Source organism: Prunus persica, chromosome G8 (assembly GCF_000346465.2).
Source record: "Prunus persica cultivar Lovell chromosome G8, Prunus_persica_NCBIv2, whole genome shotgun sequence".
Classification (NCBI taxonomy): Eukaryota; Viridiplantae; Streptophyta; class Magnoliopsida; order Rosales; family Rosaceae; genus Prunus; species Prunus persica.
The window spans coordinates 19,690,973-19,717,207 of NC_034016.1; the positions used below are offsets into that span (position 1 = coordinate 19,690,973).

A 26,235-nucleotide genomic window follows, 5' to 3' on the forward strand; every position below is an offset into this window, starting at 1 on the left:
GGATTGGAAAGAATAAAAATATTATTTTATTTTGTGTGGCGGCTGCCGGGTCTCGACTCCCACCTCCTAGTGCATTTCCATATAGATTCATGCAAAAGTCTAAAGGCTTCATGATTGTGTTTCCCACTTCAACTTGTGAGCTCATCCAATTGCTTTTACAACATAATGCACTGTTTTTGGTACTTAAACAATAACGGCAACGTGATTATATTATAAAAAAAGTTTCCTCTAACAACCATAATTCAGATGTGACAAAGATGCCATTTCTCTGTCTACTTTCCCATCCATTATTTTCCAGACTGCTACAAACATTGTACGGGTACATGCCATAAGAGGTCATTACATGATGATAAAGTGATTTCAAATACGTCAGCTCCCACTACCAAGGAGAAAGTAACCATATATATAATATATAGATAACAAATACTTGTAAATGTAATAGCAAAAATAACGGAGGTCATCTAAAACTCTTCAACGGAATAACTTCTTGGCTTCATCAATTCTTTTTTCCTTATACAAGCGATATTGAGGGAGGAGGAATTCGAACACAGAGCTACAAGCCCCTTGCCTTGTAACGTGATATGGTTCAAATATGGTTATAATTGATCCATCAACCATAATTAGATGTGATATATATGTCTTCTCTTTCTATTCTACGAGTAGTAATTCATATGAATGCTTGAGTGTAGCGTGAACAACATTGATAAAGGTGATCCATCAACGCGGTCAGCTAATATGGTTGATATGAATGATCCATCAACTTTCTATGATGTACAACAGATGGGAAAAGTGATTGAAAAGGAGTTGGAGTGTGTGTAAGGGAAAAATAAAAAAACTGCAGGTTTGGGTATTGAGTTCAGAATCGGACTCATGATCCGCGTTTTGAAGAGAATGACGTCACGAGTCCAACTCTAATGCAGCAGAACAAGAACAAAAGATAATTTCGAGCAAACTTAACTCTGTTGATTCTAAAAATACCCAGAATTAAAACTCTAATATGTTAATTCTAAGAATACCCAGAAAAAGAGTAAAGAGATGAGAGAAAAATCTCAATCTTCATTCAATAAACAAACATCAACTGCCCTTGAAGTCTACTAGCCAACCAACTTTAATAGCCAACAAAAACAAACGTTTGGCCCCATGAACTTCTAAGCATTATTAAAACACTGAAACAGTAATTAAAACATTATTGCAATACTTAAATAGTAATTAAAACGAATGTGTAAAGACTTCAAATGTTGTTAGGATAGACTTTATTCATCATGATCCATCAAACTCACTGTTTTTTTGTGATATGGCTTTTTCGGGTGTTTGATGTCGTTTAGTACCCCAAAACAACTTTTTAGTTTTTGAGCTAGTGTTTGAAAATTTTGTTATTTCTCGCTTTTATTTCCTTTTTGGATTCCTGGGGTTTCTAGGACTTGAGCTAGTATTTAAACCAACTTTAGCTAAAGGTTTAGGTTGTTAGCCGATTATCATTCAGTACACTTTGGAGTGGATTCGAAACTTTGGTTCTCTTTGGCCACTTATTTGATTGCCTATCATATTATCAAGATGCGTCATGCTACATGGTCAATTAAATCTGGAAAGATAACGTGGTTAAAATAGGTCTTTAATTTTTCATGTTAATACTGATGAAAAATAAGTTCTATACGGAATTTCTTAACAAAGGCCAACTCACAAGTGAGTAAATGCAGAACATTTTTGCCCACGACCCTTAATTGGTGGTGAGCATTGTCATCCATTAGTTGCTGTTGCATGAGTGTGATTTGTCTACATGCTACTCAAATTTCAAAAAAATTAAATTAAAATTATCCAAACGACAATTAACACGGTGGTGACCAAAAATATTTTCAGGTGATGTCAACCCTTATGTCACGTAATGACCTATCTCCATATATAACAACGCTCCCTGCTTTGCTGAAAGGAAAAGAAAGAACGTTGTAGCTGTTTTACAATGGATATGAGCCATGCCAATGAAATTGGTGTGAAGCTTCTTGATTTGCAAGAAAAGAAAGGCTTGCTTGAGAGGTTGGTCGGAGCAGTGGAAGAAGGTCAAGAGAGCTTCTTGTTGAGGCTCAAGAACCGCATTGATAGGTAACAGTTCACTATCTTCTCTGTCTACATATACGTATCGTTCTAGATTTTCTTAAATTTTCTTTGCTGTTTTATTTTTTTATCATAACGGGATTGTTTTTCTTCGTATCGCAGAGTTGGAATAAGCTTTCCTACAATAGAAGTCAGATTTGAGCATTTAAACATTTCAGCTGAAGCTTATGTTGGAAGCAGGGCTTTGCCTACAGTCTTGAACTATTGTGTTAACTTAGTGGAGGTAAATGATATAATAGCACATACGGTTTTCCTGTCAAATATCACTACATTCTTAAGAAGTTTTTTGTTTCTGTGCACCAAAGGGCTTCTTGAATAGCATCCATATTCTTCCCACTAAGAAGAAACACTTGTCTATCCTTAAAGATGTCAGTGGGATCATCAAGCCTGGCAGGTGAGAAGAAAAACTCTGTCTATCCATGAAATAAACTCTGTTATGTTCTTCTTTTTCAATTCAAAATTAGTCTTCGTGGCCTAATATGCATACTCACTTGGGTTTTAACCAAAAATAAACTACTCTACTCACTTAGTTCAGTGTTCCTTTTTCTTTTTTTTTCTTTTTTTTGTGCAGAATGGCACTGCTTTTGGGCCCTCCAAGTTCCGGGAAGACTACACTCTTGTTGGCTTTGGCTGGAAAACTTGATCAGGATCTTAAGGTTAAATACATGAATTTAATTTCTCTAAGATATTTTATCAATTTTTTTTTCCCAAGCTTTACCTTTTAAATGTTACTCTTGACTTATAAAGTAAAAATACTTGTCCAGTCTTCAGGATGTGTGACGTACAATGGTTATGAGATGCATGAGTTTGTGCCTCAAAGGAGTGCTGCCTATATCAGTCAACATGATGTTCATATTGCAGAAATGACAGTCAAAGAAACCTTGGCCTTCTCTGCAAGATGCCAAGGGGTTGGACCCCGTTATGGTTGGTTTATAGGACTGCTTCTTACTTAGTTTCCTTTAATTTTCAAAACTAGACCAATAGATTAAAACATGATTGGTTTTTATTTTGAATTTGGGCAGAAATGCTGGAAGAGCTAACTAGAAGAGAGAGAGAAGAGAATATTAAGCCGGATCCAGATATAGACATCTTCATGAAGGTGAGAAATAAGCTACTTTTGATTTAAGACTTTAAAATTAAGAGGTCTGTAGCTTACTGCTATATTTCAGGAGTTAGGAGCTTTCTGCTATATGTTAACTCTTTGTTCCTATAAGATTTGAGACTTAATTTTTGCTTGCTCTGCGATATGCATTTCGAATCATCAAAAATTTCTGTCACTTTAATTAATTGTTTATGATATTATAGGCAATTTCAACAGAAGGCCAGAAGGAAATATTGGTGACAGATTATATTCTTAAGGTACATCAATAATCTGTAATAAAGAAAAGCACTTTTAGTGATTACCTAGAACTAATAAATATCCTTTGATTTGCAGATTTTGGGATTAGATACTTGTGCAGATACCTTGGTGGGGGATCAGTTATTAAGGGGTATCTCTGGAGGGCAAAAGAAACGAGTCACAACAGGTTAACAAAGTCAAGCTCTTTATATCAGACACGTAGATTTTTACTTCTCCGTAAAGTAATTGTAGATATTTTTTTGATAATATGTATAGGTGAGATGCTTGTTGGACCTGCTAGGGCACTTTTCATGGATGAAATATCAACTGGCTTGGATAGTTCAACAACTTATCAGATTGTAAATTCAGTCAAGAACTATGTTAACATCCTTAATGGGACTGCAGTCATCTCACTGCTGCAGCCAGCACCTGAAACTTACGAACTTTTTGATGACATTATTCTCCTTTCTGATGGCCAAATTGTGTACCAAGGCCCTCGTGAACAAGTTCTTGATTTTTTTGAATCCATGGGCTTTAAATGTCCCGAGAGGAAAGGCATAGCTGACTTCCTGCAAGAAGTAGGTCCATATTTAGCTCTTGTTTGATCTTATGAAAATAATTTAGATAAACATTAAAAGAGGAGTATTATGTATAATTTCTCATTTGTACCTAACATGTTGTAGGTGACATCAAGGAAAGATCAGGAGCAGTACTGGACAAACAGAGATGAGACTTTCAGGTTCATCACAGTCAAGCACTTTTCGGAGGCTTTTCAATCTTTTTCTGTGGGGAAAAGAATTACTGAGGAACTTGCAGCTCCATTTGACAAGACCAAGAGCAACCCAGCTGCCTTAACGACCAAGAAATATGGTATAAGAAAAGTGGAACTCTTGAAAGCTTGCTTTTCAAGGGAACTCTTGCTTATGAAGAGGAATTCATTTGTCTACGTTTTTAAGCTCACTCAAGTGAGTTTCGAGTCTATTTTAGCTTCTATTATAACCTTTTCTTTTTCTTCTGTGCACCTGGATTTAATATGCAGTACTTCTTTTCCTTCTTTTTAGCTAGCAATAATGGCACTGATCACAATGACCGTATTCCTACGGATTGATATGCACCGTGATTCAGTAACTGACGGAGGAATATATGCTGGTGCTTTGTTCTACTCCTTTGTTACTGTCATGTTCAGTGGAATGTCAGAGATTTCTATGACTATTGCCAAGCTTCCTGTTTTTTACAAGCAAAGAGACCTCTTTTTTCCGTCGTGGGCATATGCCCTTCCCACATGGATTCTCAAGATCCCTATCACGTTTTTAGATGTTTCTGTTTGGGTATTTATCACTTACTTTTTCATTGGATTTGATCCCACTGTTGAAAGGTAATCATGTACAAAGCTTTGTCACATACTCGTTTAATTTGTTTTCATGCTTGTTCTAGGCCATACAATACATCATTCTGAAAATGATGCAGGTTGTTTAGACAATACCTTCTGTTCTTACTCATTAGTCAGATGGCTTCTGCGTTAAACCGATCCATTGCTGGAATGGGTAGAAGCATGGTTGTTGCTTACACATTTGGGTCATTTGCACAGCTCATGCTTTTTGCTTTGGGTGGCTTCATCCTGTCAAGAGGTATAAAATTAGTAAAGTAAAGAAACACCACTTCCCATTAAGTGCTATACAATGTTTTCTAATGTCCTTTGGTTGATGTAGCAGAGAATATACAGAACTGGTGGATATGGGGCTACTGGATATCACCTTTGATGTATGGGCAGAATGCAATCGTAGTTAATGAGTTCCGGGGAAAGAGTTGGAGTCATGTAAGACCTTAATTCACTTGCCATTTCAAACACTTTTGTGTTTGTTACTTGGTAATTATGTTGTTGTCCTTGCTATTAAAAGGTTCTTCCAAACTCAACGGAACTGCTAGGAGTTGCTGTTTTGAGGTCTCATGGATTCTTTACACATCCATCTTGGTATTGGATTGGAGTAGGAGCTTTGGTTGGATACATACTCGTATTCAACATTTGTTTCACTTTGGCTCTCACTTATCTAAACCGTAGGTACCCTAACCTTACCTGCACTAACTCTTAGAAATGAGAATTTAGCTTAAACTACCATAAAAATGTTATGCAGCGTTAGAGAAGCCACATTCTGTAAAATCAGAAGAATCTCAAAGCAATGAACATGACGAAAAGACTGGAGAATTTGGTCAGTTAGAGAACCAAGGAAATAGCTTGATTCTGCAAATCAACACAGGTGATATATCCTCTCAAACACTGTTTGTGTATATCTGTTTTGTGCGGAATTGTATATTGGAGACCAAATATTACCACTTTTTATGAAATTTTTGTGAACATGCAGATAATGCAGAAGAATGTATTAATCATAACAAGAAAAGAGGAATGGTTCTTCCATTTGAACCACATTTCATCACGTTTGATAAAATAACGTACTCTGTAGATATTCCACAGGTGATTGGACAAGTTTAAAACATGTTTGATATTAGACAAGTTTGTGCAACTCCCAAATTATGAGTAATTTTGTGAATCCATCTTGCAGTCAATGAAGAACTCCAAAGGTGTTGTTGAGGATAAATTGGTGCTGCTCAAGTGTGTTAGTGGTGCTTTTAGGCCAGGTGTTCTGACAGCTCTGATGGGAGTGAGCGGTGCTGGTAAAACTACACTAATGGATGTACTGGCTGGTAGAAAAACTAGAGGATATACTGAGGGAAATATTTCAGTTTCTGGGTATCCAAAGAATCAAGACTCATTTGCCAGAATTTCTGGATACTGTGAGCAGAATGACATCCACTCTCCTTATGTTACTGTCTATGAATCCTTGATGTACTCAGCATGGCTTCGTCTATCTACGGAAATTAGTTCTGGAACAAGGAAGGTTGGTATCTGCTAGTTAAGAATAATTTTCTACTCTTTACTTTCTTTTAATGCAATTTAAAGTCATGTGCTTGAACTGATTTTAAGAATTGGTTGTAGATGTTCGTTGATGAAGTGATGAGACTCGTGGAGCTGAATCCATTAAGGCAAGCCCTAGTAGGGTTACCTGGTGAAAGTGGTCTCTCAACCGAGCAGCGGAAGAGGCTGACCATTGCGGTTGAACTTGTAGCAAACCCTTCTGTAATATTCATGGATGAACCAACTTCAGGTTTAGATGCAAGAGCTGCTGCTATTGTTATGAGAGCGGTTAGGAACATTGTGGACACTGGAAGAACAATAGTGTGCACCATTCATCAGCCAAGCATCGACATATTTGAATCTTTTGATGAGGTAAAAACAGATATTGACTAAAGAGATGGAAACTGGAACTCCATGTGTTTTGTCTGTTCTAAGTGATTAGCATATGTAACATGTCATTGCAGTTGTTTCTAATGAAGCAAGGAGGACAGGAGATATATGTAGGGCCACTAGGTCATCATTCTTGCCATTTGATCAAGTACTTTGAGGTAGAGTCTGATTGAAACTCAGGAAATTTCCATGATAAAATATGATGTTCTTATCTTTTCTGCTGCTTCTTTTTTCAGAAAGGTTTTCTTGTACATGTAATTTTCTGTGCAGGGAATTGAGGGGGTGAGCACAATCAAGGATGGCTACAATCCAGCTACTTGGATGTTGGAAGTTACCACTTCAGCCAAAGAAACGGCATTAGGAATCGATTTTGCTGATGTTTATAGAAGTTCTGAAATTTATAGGTAGGTTTATCAGACCTTCAACCATGCATTAAGTTTTACTGATGAAAGTGATTTCATTTCAGGAGAAACAAATCCCTTATTGAAGAACTGAGTACCCCTGCTCCTGGTTCAAAGGACCTCTACTTCCCTACTCGATATCCTCAGTCATTTTTCACTCAATACATGGCTTGCTTATGGAAACAACATTGGTCATACTGGCACAATCCGGAATACAATGCCATAAGGTTTATCTACACAACTGTCGTAGCCTTGCTGCTTGGGACAATGTTCTGGAATCTTGGCACCAAAATGTAAGTCACAATGCGGAAGTAAAATAGATGTAATAGAAGTTGAGATTCTTGCATGAGTAATTTTGAGTTTGTTAATTTCAGGACCAAACCGCAGGAGCTCTTTAATGCAATTGGTTCTATGTATGCTTCTGTTCTCTTCCTTGGTATTCAGAATGCTATGACAGTGCAGCCAATAGTGGCTGTTGAACGAACCGTCTTTTATAGAGAACGAGCTGCTGGAATGTATTCTGCCTTGGCATATGCCTATGCACAGGTGATTTATTCTATATGCATTTTACAAACATAGTTATTATTATGCATCATCTTATCTTATTTGTCTTGTGCTAATTCGATTATTTGTTGTAGGTCACAATTGAGGTCCTTTATGTTTTTGCACAAGCTGTGATCTATGGTGTCCTAGTTTATGCTATGATTGGCTTTGAGTGGACTGTGGCTAAATTCTTTTGGTACCTATTCTTCATGTTTTTCACATGTTTGTACTTCACCTTCTATGGCATGATGGGAGTGGCCTTAACACCAAATCAACATGTTGCTGCTATAACTTGTAATGCATTTTATGCATTATGGAACCTTTTTTCGGGGTTCATAATCCCACGAACCGTAAGCGTTGCATGCCCTTTAAGTTCCTACTACTGCAAGTTTTTTTTTTTTCCAGTTAATAGAATCTGTATTGATGAAAAATTTTCGTTCTTGTTCCTTTGGACGCCATATCAGAGAATTCCTATATGGTGGAGATGGTACTATTGGGCATCCCCAATGGCTTGGACCTTGTATGGATTGACTGCATCCCAGTTTGGAGATATACAGGCCAAGCTCAACACAGGTGAAACAGTGCAAGAGTTTCTGAGAAATTACTTTGGTTTCGAACAAGAATTTGTGGTAGTGGTTGCAGCTGTAGTCGTTGGATTTACACTACTCTTTGCATTTACCTATGCCTTGTCCATCAAGAAGTTGAATTTTCAGTGGCGATAAGAAATTCTGTATCAATTATTTCCAATCAGCATAGTTTGGGCTAGGGTCTCAATAGCAAACATGTCAACTTGTTGACCATTTGGGACGTAGACTCAACAACTTTAATACTTGTAAAAAATCCACCTAAGAACGGAGGGAGAAACACTTCCATCCGCATAATGTTATATATGTGTTGTTTTAAATGACGGTTTTAAATCTTTTGCGGCCGTTTGCAGCGATTTTATGACATTTAGTGACAAAAATTCAGTCTCCAGATGAAGTCCCTTTAGCAGCGGTTTTTTCCGTCGCCAAGCGTTGTAGATTCAAGAATTAGCAGCGGAGATAAAAATCGCCGCTAAAGGTTGCATAGAATGCCGGACTAGATCCCAATAGAAATGTGAGCTTTTACTGTCTTTCCCTTTTGCGCATTATAATTTTGGGACGCTACTCTACTTTTAAAAAGTGCAAATTTTGTCAGATGATCCTTGTTTATGAATATTTCACGCTAATTTGTTTTTTAATGCAATATTGGGCCTATATGAAGCACTTTAAAGGGGCATGATCTCTTATCCCACTTCTCCCCACTCTTTTCTTTTGGCAAGGAGCCACTACAATAAATAAAGTGTACATATTGTTAAAAAAATCAGCCAGAAGAAATAAAATAGCCATCATCGAACGCTTTGGCCTATGTATTGCATGTAAATACCCAGTGGAACAGTAGTGCTTGCTTGCTGCACAATATCGAAAATCAAATATAAGTTGACGCATGTGTGTAAAGGAACATTGAGGTACAATGTAGAAAGACTTAGAAAAGTTACTGGAATTAGACCTTAAGCAATTTCAATTCAACTATATCAGTATATTTGTGCACTAGGATCAGCACTTTCATAAATTAAGAACATGCTTTAATTGTAATGAGACAGAACAAAATACGTGCACTACGAACTTAAGAACATAGCATGTTGATTCTGAGTTTTTTTAATAAGAAACCACAATTTTATTTAAAAAAAACCATAATGTACAAATAGGTGAACAAGAAATCCACCAAATATACAACCACCACAATCTTAAAACTAAGATACCCCTCTACCACATTTCACTTGCAAAACTATAACTCTACAATACTACTGCTTTCCAATCCATAGATTAGTAAGTAAACGCCCTAAACTCTAAAGATGTAGATGCCCACGAGGATGCCCGAAACCATATACGATGTCTCATAACTAATCTATCTCATCACCCTTAACAAAAACAAAAACCCTCCTATTCCTTTCCACCTACACTACCCAAAAAATACTGCCAACATAGCACATCTTCCCAGAACTTCTCCCCGTTTCTTTCCTCCAAAAAGATTGAACCTCACCTCTCTCCAAATAATGCACTGCATGAGGCAAGGAATGTCCCATGCACTACAAGTTGACTGTGAGTTAGCCCCATGATACACTCAAAGTACTGTCCTTCCTCCTCCTCAACCAATGAGCCTTGTAAGTTTTAAAAGGGCACAATTAAAGAGGTTTTCAAAACTAAATGAGGAAAATTACATGAATAGTTCAATGGGTTATGAAGTCTTAATATGTAATAAATCTTAGTTATATATATATACACCACTCAGTTTATAGATTTATATATAATACTTTAACTAAGTTACACAGCCAGCCACCAATACCAATATCAGTACTTCAAGTTACATAAAGACAGGTTTAGTGAACCAGCCACCAATACATGAAACCAGCTTTTACTGTTTTTGTCAGAAAGTGATAAAATTCTTTGCAAAGACCCAAAAAAGGGCATCAAAATACACCAACAAAGCAAGGCAGAACAAAACTAAGCCCAAACAGACGGTTTCAATGAGATCATTCTACACCAGAACAGAAAACCAAAATCGTAGATACATTGTAGAAAGAAAAGTTACCAAAAGTGGAGTTTAAACAATTTCAATTCAACTATATCAGTACATCATTTGTGAACTAGGATCAGAACCTTCATAAAATTAAGAACATGCTTCGATTTCAATGAGGATACATAGACCAAAATATGTGTGAACTTGCGAACATTACATGTTGACTGAGTTTTTTTTTTTTATAAGAAACCACAATTTTATTAAACAGCTATAATGTATGAATCGGTGAACAAGAAATCCACCACTCTATCTCATCACCCTTGACATCATCAAAAACTCTCCTATTCCTTTCCACTCCCACTACCCGTAAACTGCCAACCTTGCACATCTTCCTAGAACTTCTCCCTGTTTCTTTCCTCTAAAAAAATTGAACCTCTCTCCAAACAATGCACTACATGAGGCATGAGGAATGTCACATGCACTAAATGTTGACTGTGAGTTAGCCCCATGATACACTCAAAGTACTGTCCTTCCTCCTCACCCAGTGACCCTTGTAATTTTAAAAAGGGCACAATTAATAGATTTACACATAATACTTAAGGTACACAGCCACCAATACCAATATCAAAGTCAGTGCTTCAAGTTACACATAGTTAGAATCATATATTCACTACTCCAACACAAAGTGGGAAGGATGAAAATTTCGATTTACGACAAGTTATATATCTGGAAAATAAAAAATTTAAATAAAAAGAAGATGCAATTTTGAAACCAGTTTCTTTTTTTTTTCTTTGTTTTTTGGTCAGAAAGTGATCAACTTCATTGCAAAGACTAAAAAAAGGGCATCAAAATACATCAACAAAACTAAGCTTAAACAGACTGTTTCAATGAGATCATTCTACCCCAGAACAGAAAACTAACATCTTGCCGACTTTGTCCAAAACAGAAACCAGTCAGATATCTGAGAAACAAAAAGGGTGCAACTTTTCTAGTGAAAAAGCCAGATTTTATACCTTGGCTTGGACAAATTGAGACGATGGTACAGTGCTTTTCGCCTCTCTTCACTTATCTGATAGAAGTGTCAAGGCGATTTGGTACCGTTGGATTGGAGCCCAACCGACGTCGCGGTGGAGAATTAGGTTTAGGGATTTCGTTTTGATCGATTTTGGGGATTACAGCAATTGGGTTTTTCTTGACCAAGAAAAAAAAAGAGAAGAAATCAGGTTTTCTGGTGACCCAAAGACCCAAGGATAAGGCCGTATTCAGTAATGAGCCCATTTCATGTTTGGACTTTTGACTTTTGACCCACAGTATAGAAAACCAAACTGTTGGTTTAGGTTTTTTTTCCCCCCATTTTATTTTTTATATAGTGGCTTACTTACTCCTCTTTTTTTCATGGATATATGTTTTTAATTTTCCTAAATATAATTTCAGCAAGTTTGTTTCAATAAATAATAAGAAATTTGTGTTAGTAATTCCTTAACAACATAGATAGGTAGTAAAATACGTTAGCAAAATTTCACCAAAAGTTTTTATGAAATATTCGGTCATGATAAAGTATTTTAATACTAATTAATTTTTTTAAAAAAATTAATATGTAGTATTGTATTCAATAATATGTGAAAAACACGTGAATTTTGTCCATTTTATTTATAAATTTATAAAAGTATATGTATTAAATGTGAATAATACATTTGTGTATAAGATGTGTATAGTATATTTGATTTTGAAAAAACCGGTATTTTTACGATATCTTTGGGAAGCGTATGTCTACAATACGTGTACTATACCCAAATTTATTAACTAATTCCAATATTGGCCCAAAAAATAAGACATTACAATGATCCATTGAGGCAAAAGTCCAAAAAAGTTAGATAATAGTAAGTTTGGAAAACAAGAAAAGAAGTTGAACTAGTGGCGCTGAATCATTGAGGCAAACATTAGTAGGGTGACATGATGAAAATGGTCTCTCAACTGAACTGAGCAGCGAAGGACGTTTGAATAATACATAGCACAGCACCTGCATACCATGCCTATAAATAAGCCTTGTGGTCACATGAAGGTTGAACACGACATCTCCATCAACACTGGAAAATTAAGAAAATTGCTGAAAGAAACTCTCCACTTAAGTAAAATTTGTTAGTGAAAGTAATTCGTTTCTCGTTTCAGGAGAAACAAATCACTTCCTGAAGAATTGAGTATTGCTGCTCCTATCCTCAATCATTTTTCACTCGATGCATGTGGCTTGCTTATGGAAACAATATTGATCGTATTGGCGAAATCCGACGTAGAATGCCATAGTTAAGTTTGATCTACATAACCATCATACAAAGCCATAAGTAAATACATGTAACAGAAGTTGATGTTCTTGCATATGTAGTTTTGAATCTGTTAATTCCATGACAAAGCCGCACCGCAAGATCTCTTTGATGCAGTTGGTTCTATCTGTGTATGCCCATGTTCTATCTATGCAGTTGAATGAATGTGCGTTTATAGAGAACAGGCTGCTAGAATGTACATACATGTCTTTGCACAGGTGACTTCCCAAGCATTATATGCACCATGGAACCTGCTTTATCAGAGTGCAACTGCTTCATCTATAACTTGGTAGCCACATAAACTCTACCTATAAGAAGTTTGTTTTTGAAGGAACAAAAGAAGCAATGATTTTTGACCAATTCTATTTAATCTTTTGTTCATGTTTAATGAATGGTTTTGCACAACTATACAATCTGTTACTTGTATTGATGGTAAATTACTTATTCTTCCGAGATTTACTAAATTGCATGTGGTATTCTGGTGGAAAGAAAGTGAATGGCATCCGTAAATCAGAAGGAAAAGGACTTCAACCGGCAAAACGTATTTTAATTGACGATTTTCTATCTTTCGCTGCGGTTTGCGACGGTTTTCTGTTAGTGACAAATTTATGGAAATTTAGCTACGGTTTTTTTCGTCGCAAAGCGCTGTTAAAAATCATTCTGCGACGGTTACTCAAAAACCGCCGCTAAAAGTTGCAAGCAGTGTTTAATTTCTCCCCTCCTCTGAAGGTCGTTGTTTGTGTAAATTAAAAATTTTATTTAGCTGCTGTTTTAAGAAAATTGTTGGACACATAAATTCTGAGGTGTACAAATTGTTGTGATAAATGTTATCTATATTGTTGTAAATTAAGGGGGAAGAAATAAAATAGTCGCCATCCATCAATAAGTGATTCACTATAAATGCCCGCATCATTTGGTTTCCTCTCTGGCTTGCATGTAAACAGTAAATGCTCACTCACGGTAGTAAGACTTGCCTGCCAAAGAATACCACCATTAGAAATAAAATGAAAGGCAATGCATGTGCAAACGAACATCATTGCAAGACTAGGGAAAATGGCAGAAATGACGTTTAAACATTTTCAACTCAATCATTTGTGCACTAGATTTGGAAATAAGACATGACGAACTTAAAATAATGTCCTTCCCCTTCTCTGCCAACGACTTTAATGTAACGTTCTTCCCCTTTCATAGACTTTCTGATGCCTAATACGGCCAGAACATGGTTAAATATATGTTTTCCTAGCTGCATTAAGATAAATTTGATCCAATCTTGAAATAGAAAACTTCGAAGGATAATTAAGTAGATAGCTTAAACATAAAGAATTATTCTACTAATTTTTAGTACATATTTAAGTTTATAACCCTACCTTTTTGTGTCTATCAGACCAGACACAGATAAAGCCCACTAAGAAGGTAGCATATATACATACAAACGAAGTGTTTTAACTGAAATTCGAACTCAACAATAGGACTGAAGTTTGCACCAAACCCAATTATCGAATACATAATTGGAGTCCAGCCTAGAGAATCAATCTTAGCCCCACAAAATTTAAAATTAAGGTTTTAAATGGACCTACCATAACATTTATCTTAGAGATTAGCCAACCCTTCTGCATGCTATTAAGGAAACTATAGGAGCTTTCATACAACTCTACCAACAAGTCACACACCACAAACCCTTGAACTGAGGGTTGCAACAGGATTGTTTAAAGAAAAAAAAAAACTTGGCATCATCTGGTCAGATTAATCCCAAGTTCTGTTCTTCTTCGGCTGTGTATTCGAACGAATATCTTTTTATGAAATAAATCTTAGTTACATACTTATCATTTCATTTACAGACTCATATCTGATATTCTTAATCAGATGTACAACCACCAATACCAATACCCAACTCAATTCTTCAAAACATATTTAGAATTCTACATTCACTACCCCCAACAAAAAGTGGGAAGGGGGGGCTATATAAGCCTGTGGATATGTATATATATTTTCTTAATGCAATCAACTACAGGTTCTAATCCTACTTCAACTTCATTCTCTACATTCCTCTTCAACCAAATGCACCTGGTTCTTCTGTACCATCCTTACCTATTGAACCTATTCAAACTTCAGTTTCTTCACCACCCACACATCTACAGATCAATTCTCATCCTAATCTTCTCTCTTTCACTTCATGATTCCAAATTTTGAATCTATTTCACAAAACCCTTAACCAAAATAAAGATGATAACGAAAAAAGATGCAAGCTTGAATTTTTTACAAAGATCGACATGTGGAAAAAGAAAAGGAGAAGAGCTGCAAATTTATCAACCGATTAGATATCTATAGCAAAGTTCAGTGCTTACCCCATCTTTAAGAATTCGACGGAGGTCTCACGGCGGCGACGGTAGTGCAAGCAACGTCGTGGTCTTGGGAATTAGGTTTAGGGATTTTGCTTTTGTCGAATGGATTTGGGGATTCAAGTTCTGAAGAGGCAAACAGGGCCGATCGACGATAGCCGTTTGTGATCAGATTTGGGCCACAATGGCAGGCCTAATATTGTAAATTTTCTCTGTATTGAGTAATGAGCCCATTTCTTGTTTGGACTTTCGACTTTCGACCCACAAATATTTAAAAACAAACTATTGGTACAAGTGATTGTCTAGGGTTACTCACTCACAAACTATCAATATATCATGGGAGTTCGAACTTAAGACTGGTAATTTGCAAGTCAATGCCGTTTTTCACTGAACTAGACCCTTTAGTTGTTCAAATTTTCTTTCTTTACCAGAAGTGATGGCCATAACTTTTATCCCCTTTTTGTTCATTGGTTTTTTAATTTATTTTTATGGTTTAAAATTCCTTTATATTATATAAATAAATACATAACTATTTAGTCTTAATAGTTGTTTACATAACGAAAAAAACTACTTGGTGTATGTGTGAACGCGAACCAAAAAATTAGTATGCAAAAAATATTGACTGAATTTATGTTCGGATTAAAATATCCTCCTTACTTTGGCCATGTTTGGCTTACCATAACTTATAGAAAACCAAAGCTTGGATAGAAATGATAAAGCAATACCACAAGATGTCAATCTTTTTTTAAATTCTATGTCTCCATTTATTCTGGGTCCACAGTGTAGGTAAAGCATTACCATTTAGGTTTATGTTTTTGCACCGAACCAAACACGCTGCTTGCCCTTAATTTGTAAGGAAGGTTTTTTAGTCCTTCAAGAATAAGTGTTTCTATTCTACAAGTAAAGTTATTACGTTGGTGGGGGACACAACATGATTCCTCTATCTCATTCTCAACCATAAGTTACATGTGACAAAGATGTCTTCTGTCTTTCTTCTTTCCCATAGGAAGTAATTTCATGCTGAGGATAAAGTAATGTCAAATACTTCACCTCTCCCACTAGTCAGGGAGAGAAAGTAACCATATATTTAGATGATAAAGACAATAAATGCAATAGCAAAATAATAGAGATACTAAAGGAGAGAGAAATTTTTTTTAAAGAAGTTTAAATGGACAAAAATGCCCTTATTTATTTTTGAATTTTCAAAAGAATCCTTTATATTTGCATGTCTTTGGTTTGAAAGTTGAGAGGTTTTTCTGTCTTTTTTGAAAAAACTTTTGCTTTTTCTAAAAGTGAAAGTTTTTTTGTGGCTAAAACCTAAATTTACTTTCCTTTTAAGGAATAACAGATCTCAGAGGTAATCTCAGAACTCTTCCAAGGAATAACTGTTTGGTTTCATCAATTCCTTTTCTTTGAGCCAAGCGATATTAAAGGAGGGGGGATTTGAGCACATAAACTGAAGTGCAGGGATAACTGCTCTTAATTACATAAGTTATAAGCCCTTTGCCTTGGTTTCATTAATTCTTTTAATACAAGCGATATTGGGGAGGATGGATTTTTTAACACAAGCCCCTTACCTTGGTTTCATTAAAATTGATAAAGGTGACATCAACGTGGTCAGATCAAATACTTGATGAGAATGATCCATCAACTTGCAATGTGGTCAATCAAATCTGGTCGGATAGTGCGGTTCCAATAGATCTTTGATTCTTCACGTTAATACTTGTGATTAAATGCAAACTGGAATTTCTTAAAAAAGGCAAACTCAAAAGTGATTAAACGCATAAAGCATCTTGGCCTCACCACCCTTAACTGGTGGTGAGCATTGTCACCACATTACTTCCAGTTGTAGTTGCATGAGTGTGATTTAATCTACATATTACATAAATCTCAAAAGCTAAAATTATCCAACGACAATTAATGTGGTGGCCAAAAATATTTTCGGGTGATGTCAACCCTTATGTCACGTAAAGACCTATCTCCATATATAACAATTCTCCTTGCATTGCTAAAAAGAAAAGCAAAAACTTTGTAGCAGTTTTTCAGTGGATATGAGCCATGCCAATGAAGTTGATGCGAAACAGCTTGGTTTGCAAGAAAGGAAAGGCTTGCTTGAGAGGCTGGTCGGAGCAGTGGAAGAGGGTCAAGAGAGCTTCTTGTTGAGGCTCAAGAGCCGCATTGATAGGTAAGAGTAAACAATATTCTCTAGTCTACATGCATATCATTCTAGATTTTCTTAAATTTTCTTTGTTTTTTTTATCGTAAGGGGACTTTTTTGTATTGGTATATCAGAGTTGGAATAAGCTTTCCTACAATAGAAGTCAGATTTGAGCATCTAAACATTTCAGCTGAAGCTTATGTTGGAAGCAGGGCTTTGCCTACAGTCTTGAACTATTGTGTTAACTTAGTGGAGGTAAATGATATATTATAGCACATACGATTTTCCTGTCAAATATCACTACATTCTTAAGAAGTTTTTTGTTTCTGTGCACCAAAGGGTTTCTTGAATTCCATCTATATTCTTCCCACTAAGAAGAAACACTTGTCTATCCTTAAAGATGTCAGTGGGATCATCAAGCCTGGCAGGTGAGACAAAAGGCTCTAACCTACCCATGAAATAAACTCTGTTATGTTCATCTTTTTTCAATTCAGAATTAGTCTTTGTGAACTAATATGCATACTCAGTTGGGTTTTAACAAAAAAATAAACTATTCTGAGTACTCAGTTCAGTGCTTCCTTTTTCTTTTTTTCTTTTTTTTGTTGCAGAATGGCACTGCTTTTGGGTCCTCCAAGTTCCGGGAAGACCACACTCTTATTGGCTTTGGCTGGAAAGCTTCATCAGGATCTTAAGGTTAAATAAATGCAATGCGCCATTAATTTCTCTCAGATCTTCTATCAAAATTTTTTTTTTCCGAGCTTTACCCTTCAAATGTCACTCTTTGTTTTTAACTTATAAAGTATAATACTTGTCCAGTTTTCAGGAAGTGTGACTTACAATGGTTATGAGATGCATGAGTTTGTGCCTCAAAGGAGTGCTGCCTATATCAGTCAACATGATGTTCATATTGCAGAAATGACAGTCAAAGAAACCTTGGCCTTCTCTGCAAGATGCCAAGGGGTTGGACCCCGTTATGGTTGGTTTATAGGACTGCTTCTTACTTAGTTTCCTTTAATTTCAAAGCCAGGCCAATATATTAAAACATGATTGGTTATGATTTTGAATTTTGGCAGAAATGCTGGTAGAGCTAAATAGAAGAGAAAGAGAAGTGAATATTAAGCCAGATCCAGATGTAGACATCTTCATGAAGGTGAGACATAAGCTACTTTATTTGATTTAAGACTCTTAAATTAAGAGGGTCTGTTGAATAGTGCTTTATGTTAGGATTTAGGAGATTCTGCTATATGTGAAATTTTCCAATAAGATTTGAGACTTACTTTTTGCTTGTTCTGCGATATGCTTTTCAAATCATCGGACATTTTTGTTTTAATCGTTTACGATATTATAGGCAATTGCAACAGAAGGCCAGAAGGAAATATTGGTGACAGATTATATTCTTAAGGTAGGATCAATAGCTCTTTAGTAAGAGAAGGACTTTCAGAACTTACCATCAACTCATCAATATCCATTGATTTGCAGATTTTGGGATTAGATGCTTGTGCAGATACCTTGGTGGGTGATCAGTTATTAAGGGGTATCTCTGGAGGGCAAAAGAAACGAGTCACAACAGGTTAACAAACTCAAGTTCTTTACACGAAACTCAAGTTCAAAAAGTAAAGGTATAATTTTTTTTTGATCATATGTATAGGTGAGATGCTTGTTGGACCTGCTAGAGCACTATTCATGGATGAAATATCAACTGGGTTGGATAGTTCAACAACTTACCAGATTGTAAATTCAGTCAAGAACTATGTTCACATCCTTAACGGGACTGCAGTCGTCTCACTGCTGCAGCCAGCACCTGAAACTTATGAACTTTTTGATGACATTATTCTACTTTCTGATGGCCAAATTGTGTACCAAGGCCCTCGTGAGCAAGTTCTTGATTTTTTTGAATCCATGGGCTTTAAATGTCCTGAGAGAAAAGGCGTAGCTGACTTCCTGCAAGAAGTAGGTCCATATTTAGCTCTTGTTTGATCTTATGAAAACAATTGAGATAAGCATTAAAAGAGGAGTATTATGTATTAATTTCTCTTGTGTACCTTACATGTTGTAGGTGACATCAAGGAAAGATCAGAAGCAGTACTGGACAAGCAGAGATGAGCCTTACAGGTTCATCACAGTCAAGCACTTTTCAGCGGCTTTTCAATCTTTTTCTGTGGGGAAAAGAATTACTGAGGAACTTGCAGCTCCATTTGACAAGACCAAGAGCGACCCAGCTGCCTTAACGACCAAGAAATATGGTATAAGAAAAGTGGAACTCTTGAAAGCTTGCTTTTCAAGGGAACTCTTGCTTATGAAGAGGAATTCATTTGTCTACGTTTTTAAGCTCACTCAAGTGAGTTTTGAGTCTATTTTAGTTTCTATTATAACCTTTTCTTTTTCTTCTGTGCACCTGGATTTAATATGCAGTACTTCTTTTCCTTCTGTTTAGCTTGCAATAATGGCACTGATCACAATGACCGTATTCCTACGGATTGATATGGGCCGTGATTCAGTAACTGATGGAGGAATATATGCTGGTGCTTTGTTCTACTCCTTCGTTACTGTTATGTTCAGTGGAATGTCAGAGATTTCTATGACTATTGCCAAGCTTCCTGTTTTTTATAAGCAAAGAGACCTTTTTTTTCCGTCTTGGGCATATGCCCTTCCCACATGGATTCTCAAGATCCCTATCACATTTTTAGATGTTTCTGTTTGGGTATTTATCACTTACTATGTCATTGGATTTGATCCCTGTGTTGAAAGGTAATCAAGTACAAAATTTTGTCACATTCTCCTTCTTCTTTTTTTGTTCATGCTTGTTGTTCTAGCCCATTTAATATATCATTCTGAAAATGATGCAGGTTTTTCAGACAATACCTTCTATTCTTACTCATTAGTCAGATGGCTTCTGCGTTAAACCGATCCATTGCTGGACTTGGTAGAAGCATGGTTGTTGCTTACACATTTGGGTCATTTGCACAGCTCATGCTTTTTGCTTTGGGTGGCTTCGTCCTGTCAAGAGGTATAAAATAAGTAAAGTAAAGAAACACCACTTCATCTTAAGTGCTATACAATGTTTTCTAATGCCCTTTGGTTGATGTCACAGAGAATATAAAGAAATGGTGGATATGGGGCTATTGGATATCACCGTTGATGTATGGTCAGAATGCAATCGTGGTTAATGAGTTCCTAGGAAAGAGTTGGAGTCATGTAATTCCTTAAAATTGACTAGCCATTTCAAACACTTTGGTGTTTGCCCTTAATAATTATATTGTGTCCTTGCTATTAAAAGGTTCTTCCAAACTCAATGGAACCGCTAGGAGTTGCTGTTTTGAGGTCTCATGGATTCTTTACACATCCATCCTGGTATTGGACTGGAGTAGGAGCTTTGATTGGATATACACTCATATTCAACGTTTGTTTCACTGTGGCTCTCACTTATCTAAACCGTGGGTGCCTTCACCTTATCTGCTCTAACAATTAGATACGTGAGAATTTTACTTATATTGTCATAAAAATATTATGCAGCATTAGAGAAGCAACAGGCTGTTAAATTGGAAGAATCTCAAAGCAAAGAACATGATGAGAAGAGTGGAGAAGTTGGTTGGTCACAGAACAAAGGAAATAGCTTGATTCCACAAATCAACTCAGGTGATATTGATATATCCTCTCAGATACTGTTTGTGTATGTCTGTTTTCAGTGTAATTGTTTATCGATGACCAATATTGTACTCTCTATGCAGATAATGGAGAAGAGTGTACTAATCATAACAAGAAAAGAGGAATGGTTCTTTCATTTGAGCCGCATTCCATCACTTTTGATAAAATCACGTACTCTGTGGATATGCCACAGGTGATATAACATGTTTGAGATTGGACAAGTTTGCGCAACTCGAAAATTATGAGTAATTTTGTGAATCCATCTTGCAGTCAATGAAGAACCAAGGTGTTGTTGAGGACAAATTGGTGCTTCTCAAGTGTGTTAGTGGTGCTTTTAGGCCAGGTGTTCTGACAGCCCTTATGGGAGTGAGCGGTGCTGGTAAAACTACTCTAATGGATGTACTGGCTGGTAGAAAAACTAGAGGATATATTGAGGGAAATATTTCAGTTTCTGGGTATCCAAAGAAGCAAGACTCATTTGCCAGAATTTCTGGATACTGTGAGCAGAATGACATCCACTCTCCTTATGTTACTGTCTATGAATCCTTGATGTACTCAGCATGGCTGCGTCTATCTACGAAGATTAGTTCTGGAACCAGGAAGGTTGGTATCTGCTAATTAAGAATAATTTTCTACTCTTTATTTTCTTTTAATGCAATTTAAAGTCATGAGCAAGCTTGAACTGATTTTCAGAATTGGTTGTAGATGTTCGTTGATGAAGTGATGGGACTCGTAGAGCTGAATCCATTAAGGCAAGCACTAGTAGGGTTATCTGGTGAAAGTGGTCTCTCAACCGAGCAGCGGAAGAGGCTGACCATTGCGGTTGAACTAGTGGCAAACCCTTCTGTAATATTCATGGATGAACCAACTTCAGGTTTAGATGCAAGAGCTGCTGCTATTGTTATGAGAGCGGTTAGGAACATTGTGGACACGGGAAGAACAATAGTGTGCACTATTCATCAGCCAAGCATCGACATATTTGAAGCTTTCGATGAGGTGAAAACAGATGTTGACTGAAAAGATTGAAATTGGAACTCCCATGTGTTTTGTCTGTTCTAAGTGGTTAGCATATGTAACATGTCATTGCAGTTGTTTTTAATGAAGCAAGGAGGACAGGAGATGTATGTAGGGCCACTAGGTCGTCATTCTTGCCATTTGATCAAGTACTTTGAGGTAGAATCTGATTAAAACTCAGGAAATTTCAATGGTAAAATATGATATTCTTATTTTTTCTGCTGCTTCTTTTTTCGGAAACAAAGTTTTCTTGTACTTCTGTGCAGGGAATTGAGGGGGTGAGCAAAATCAAGAATGGATACAATCCAGCTACTTGGATGTTGGAAGTTACCACTTCAGCAAAAGAAACGGCATTAGGAATTGATTTTGCTGATGTTTATAGAAGTTCTGAAATTTATAGGTAGGTTTATCATACTGAAAAACCACCTACTGCACGAAAAGTAAATTGCTGAAAAAAGCCATAAGTAAAATTTGTTGATGAAAGCGATTTTGTTTCAGGAGAAACAAATCCCTTATTGAAGAACTGAGTACCCCTGCTCCTGGTTCAAAGGACCTCTACTTCCCTACTCGATACCCTCAGTCATTTTTCACTCAATGCAAGGCTTGCTTATGGAAACAACATTGGTCATACTGGCACAATCCGGAATACAATGCCATAAGGTTGATCTACACAACTGTCGTAGCCTTGCTGCTTGGGACAATGTTCTGGAATCTTGGTTCCAAAATGTAAGTCAGAGTGTAGAAGTAAAATATATGTAATAGAAGTTGAGATTCTTGCATGAGTAATTTTGAGTTTGTTAATTTCAGGGAAAAACAGCAGGAGCTCTTTAATGCAATTGGTTCTATGTATGCTTCTGTTATCTTTCTTGGTATTGAAAATGCCATGACAGTGCAGCCAATAGTGGCTGTTGAACGAACTGTCTTTTATAGAGAACGAGCTGCTGGAATGTATTCTGCCTTGGCATATGCCTTTGCACAGGTGAGTTATTCTATATGCATTTTACAAACAAAGTTATTACAATGCATCATCTTGTCTTATTTGTGTTTTGCTAATTCAATTATTTGTTGCAGCTCACAATTGAGCTCCTTTATGTTTTTGCACAAGCTGTGATCTACAGTGTCCTAGTTTATGCGATGATTGGATTTGAGTGGACTGTGGCTAAATTCTTTTGGTACCTATTCTTCATGTTTTTCACTTGTTTGTACTTCACCTTCTATGGCATGATGGGGGTGGCCTTGACACCAAACCAGCATGTTGCTGGTATAACTTCTAATGCATTTTATGCATTATGGAACCTCTTTTCCGGGTTCATCATCCCACGAACTGTGAGTTTCTAGTACCGCAAGGTTTTTTTTTTTTTTCAGTTAATAGAATCTATTTTGATGACAAATTTTCTATCTGGTTCCTTTGGCTGTTATCAGAGAATTCCTATATGGTGGAGATGGTACTATTGGGCATCCCCAATGGCTTGGACCTTGTATGGATTGACTGTATCACAGTTTGGAGATATACAGGCCAAGCTCAACACAGGTGAAACAGTACAAGAGTTTCTGAGAAGTTACTTCGGTTTCAAACAAGAATTTCTAGGAGTGGTTGCAGCTGTAGTTGTTGGATTTGCACTACTCTTTGCATTTACCTATGCCTTCTCCATCAAGATGCTGAATTTCCAATGGAGATAAGAAAATCTGAATAGCAATCATGTTATCAGCTTGTACACCATTTAGGAATTAGCCTCATCAAATTTGATATTGGTAAAGTGGAAGTTCATTGCTTAAGATACAAGGATTTTTAAGTTTTTGTATGACACGGAAGAAAACCTCTCAATTTCGTTGTAGGTATAATATTAGCCAAATGGTAAATAAGTTCTTTTTTTGTGGTTTACTAAATTTCCTGTTTGTATTTAGGGGAGGAAAATTAAATAACCACCAAAGAAAGGGGGGAGACACACTTCAACCAGCATAAAATAGGTTAGTCTTCTTTTAAATGACGATTTTGAACCTTTCGCTGCGGTGTGCGGCGATTTTATGACCTTTTGCGATGAAAATTGTCTTTAGCAACGGTTTTTATCGTCGCTAACCGCTATAAACCCTAATTAGCAGCGTAAAGGAAAACCGCCGCTAAAAGTTGTAGTGCTTGATTTTTCTTCGTAATGTGAGGTTTTATCGTCTTTCCTTCTTGCACATTGCAAATTTGGGACCCTAGCTAGTTTGAGAAAAGACATAATTTGTCTGATTGTCCTTGTTTCTGAATATGTCATGCTAATTTATTTTTAAAAAGTTTCCCAAGTCATTTTTTGTTGGTTTTTAATGGAAATATCGGGCATATTCAAAGTAGTTTAGAGTGGCACAATCTCTTATCCCGCTTCTCCTCTTTTCTTTTTGGTAAGGAAGCACAGTGTACATATATTGTTCAAAAGTACGCCGGAAGAAATAAACCACCATCCAAAGCATTAGAAATTGAGCACTCTAAAGTACCATGCTCACTCACAGTGGAACAAATAGAAGTTGATACATTGTAGAAAGACCTTATAAATGTTATCAGAAATGGAGTTTTAGCTTTGCCCTATATAAGCTTCTTTATTTTGTGAGAAGTGTTATTGGGTAGCTTTCTCTCTTACTTCACCCTTCAAATAAATTATGGATTTTGTTCCACAAGAAACATAATTAAAATAGAAATGACAATAAAAAGGAAACAAAACCAAGATGCACTTGTCTATTAGGGATAAGGAAAAAGGATGCAAATTTCGATTTATGGCAAGTTAGATATCTGGAAAATACTATGCAATTTTGAAACCAGTTAGATATCTGGGAAATAAAAAAGGTGCAACTTTTCTAGTGAAAAAAACTAGTGTTTTTTTACCTTGTCTTGGACAAATTGAGATTGATGGTAGCTAAATCTGGCAGTGCTTTTCCCAGTTTGTACTTGTACTTCTAATATTGACCTAAAAACCAAAAAGAACAAACCATCAAAACAGATACAATAGCTACGAATGTTTCCAAAACCAATACATTCACTATGTTGTATGGATTCAGAAAAAGGATGCAAATTTTGAATTTCTACAAGTTCGAAATGTGGAAAATAAGATTTAAAAAGATGCAATCTTTAAACCGATTTGATAGCCAACGAAGGAGCCATGTGTACCTTCTCTTTACCAACTTGACAGAGGGCTCATGGCAGCTCCGGTGGTGCGAGCAACGACGTCGTTCTGAGGATTAGGTTTAGGGATTTTGTTTTGTCGAATAAATTTGGGGATTTGGAGAGACAACAAAGTCAGGTCGGGTCGGGCGATGGACGATGGCCTGCCGGTTCTGAAGAGAAAAGAAGTCTTGTTGTAGCCCAAAGCTTTATTTGGGCTTCTGACGTTTGACCACAATTAGGGCTCGTCAATGGGCCATGCCGGGCTAGCCCGGCCTAAATTTAACGGGCTTGGGTCGGGTCGGGTCAGGCTTTAAAGAGGAGAGAGAAAATACCAGGCCGGGCCGGATTTTTTTAGAAAATTCAAAGCCCAAGCCCAACCCATAGGCCGGACTTGAGAAAGCCCATCGGGCCGGGCTGAAATGGGCCTACTTCATTCGAAAAAAATCATAAACTTAATCATAAGGGCATTTTAGTCTAAATTTGAGATTAAACTCACTTAATTCCAATATTTTCACATCAAACCAAATTCATAAAATATCTAATAAAGTCACACAACTTAATAAGATTTTTCACAAAAATAATAAAACCAAGTATTATTTTTGAGGTTATTACATAATTAGACCGTAATACGTTTTAAGAAATAATTTTAAAAAATAATAAGTATCAAAAAGATATTTTTTTTAAAAGGATGGTATAAATAAATATGTAAATGTTTGGTGATGTGTTCAAGAAAAACATGATTATATTTGGTGATACGATTATGTTTCGTGATATGATTATATTTGGTGATATGATATGTTATTCATCTTATTTATATATATAATTGTTGTATTAATAATTGACACAAATTAATGTGCTAATCATCCAATTATAAACTAGGAATGAGTAAAGAAAAGTAAATGAAATTAAACAAATTATATATGTGATTTAAGTGATATAATCCTAATCCTAAACTCTTATTTATACATAATTATATATGTATGCGGGCCAACGGGCCGGGCTTTTGTGGGTAGGCCGGGCCAGGCTTTCTTGGGCTTAATCGGGCCGGGCCTATGGGCCGAGCTTCAGACACCCTAGCCCAAGCCTAGCCCTGTCCAAGGCAGGCCTGACCAAAGGCCATAAGGGCCGAGCTGGGCTTTTTCCCAATGGGCCGGGCGGGCCCCCATTGGCCCACAAGCCCTCGGGCCAAATGATGAGGCCTAACCACAATATTAATGTCAACGAGGCCAAGATTATTTATTAAAAAAAAATCAAAATTACTTGTGGACCACATCGACTTAGAATTAGAATTGATAATCCATTAGAAATATTGTATTTATCTTATACAATTAAATACCTAGTGGGTTTAGAATTCTTTTCCTTTTCATTTTCCTGGTCGTCATACGCTT

At 36.5% G+C, this 26,235-nt stretch overlaps 2 protein-coding genes and 3 long non-coding RNA genes across 6 annotated transcripts; 2 read left to right on the plus strand and 3 right to left on the minus strand.

Moving 5' to 3' along the window:
* LOC18766572 (pleiotropic drug resistance protein 1) lies at positions 1,947-8,650 on the plus strand. Of its 2 annotated transcripts, none has more exons than XM_020570235.1 (24): positions 1,947-2,097; positions 2,212-2,332; positions 2,415-2,503; positions 2,681-2,765; positions 2,874-3,033; positions 3,132-3,208; positions 3,415-3,468; positions 3,545-3,635; positions 3,725-4,026; positions 4,132-4,413; positions 4,510-4,823; positions 4,916-5,076; positions 5,158-5,264; positions 5,347-5,503; positions 5,581-5,703; positions 5,809-5,918; positions 6,007-6,342; positions 6,441-6,731; positions 6,824-6,907; positions 7,020-7,153; positions 7,216-7,443; positions 7,525-7,696; positions 7,789-8,043; positions 8,158-8,650. In XM_020570235.1, the coding sequence occupies exons 1-24, from the start codon at positions 1,958-1,960 to the stop codon at positions 8,413-8,415; spliced, it is 4,131 nt and encodes a 1,376-aa protein (XP_020425824.1). In that variant the 5' UTR covers positions 1,947-1,957; the 3' UTR covers positions 8,416-8,650. The 2 variants fall into 2 exon arrangements, with proteins under 2 accessions (XP_020425824.1, XP_007199068.1); XM_007199006.2 differs by having other exon boundaries at positions 5,161-5,264.
* On the minus strand, positions 8,870-11,658 carry LOC109950635. The gene is made up of 2 exons (XR_002272883.1): positions 11,248-11,658; positions 8,870-9,125 (listed from the first exon to the last, which is right to left on the minus strand). It is a non-coding gene; the product is annotated as an uncharacterized LOC109950635 (long non-coding RNA).
* On the minus strand, positions 13,289-15,137 carry LOC109950633. Its single transcript, XR_002272881.1, has 2 exons — positions 14,898-15,137; positions 13,289-13,526 (listed from the first exon to the last, which is right to left on the minus strand). It is a non-coding gene; the product is annotated as an uncharacterized LOC109950633 (long non-coding RNA).
* On the plus strand, positions 16,315-23,591 carry LOC18766319 (pleiotropic drug resistance protein 1). The gene is made up of 24 exons (XM_007201705.2): positions 16,315-17,076; positions 17,184-17,304; positions 17,389-17,477; positions 17,658-17,742; positions 17,866-18,025; positions 18,123-18,199; positions 18,398-18,451; positions 18,529-18,619; positions 18,698-18,999; positions 19,106-19,387; positions 19,484-19,797; positions 19,896-20,056; positions 20,141-20,244; positions 20,327-20,483; positions 20,563-20,685; positions 20,778-20,887; positions 20,965-21,297; positions 21,400-21,690; positions 21,784-21,867; positions 21,975-22,108; positions 22,207-22,434; positions 22,516-22,687; positions 22,780-23,034; positions 23,131-23,591. The coding sequence occupies exons 1-24, from the start codon at positions 16,943-16,945 to the stop codon at positions 23,386-23,388; spliced, it is 4,119 nt and encodes a 1,372-aa protein (XP_007201767.1). The 5' UTR covers positions 16,315-16,942; the 3' UTR covers positions 23,389-23,591.
* LOC109950634 lies at positions 19,189-24,973 on the minus strand. Its single transcript, XR_002272882.1, has 4 exons — positions 24,851-24,973; positions 24,569-24,650; positions 19,912-20,046; positions 19,189-19,272 (listed from the first exon to the last, which is right to left on the minus strand). It is a non-coding gene; the product is annotated as an uncharacterized LOC109950634 (long non-coding RNA).

Bases quoted from the DNA above. Each gene is read 5' to 3' on its own strand.
- LOC18766572 (XM_020570235.1), top strand. From the start codon at position 1,958: ATGGATATGAGCCATGCCAATGAAATTGGTGTGAAGCTTCTTGATTTG. The intron at 3,209-3,414 runs GTGAGAAATAAG...ATGATATTATAG, and splicing joins ATATAGACATCTTCATGAAG to GCAATTTCAACAGAAGGCCA. The intron at 5,919-6,006 runs GTGATTGGACAA...TCCATCTTGCAG, and splicing joins ACTCTGTAGATATTCCACAG to TCAATGAAGAACTCCAAAGG.
- LOC18766319 (XM_007201705.2), top strand. From the start codon at position 16,943: ATGAGCCATGCCAATGAAGTTGATGCGAAACAGCTTGGTTTGCAAGAA. The intron at 19,798-19,895 runs GTAATCAAGTAC...AAAATGATGCAG, and splicing joins TTTGATCCCTGTGTTGAAAG to GTTTTTCAGACAATACCTTC. The intron at 22,109-22,206 runs GTAGGTTTATCA...ATTTTGTTTCAG, and splicing joins AGAAGTTCTGAAATTTATAG to GAGAAACAAATCCCTTATTG.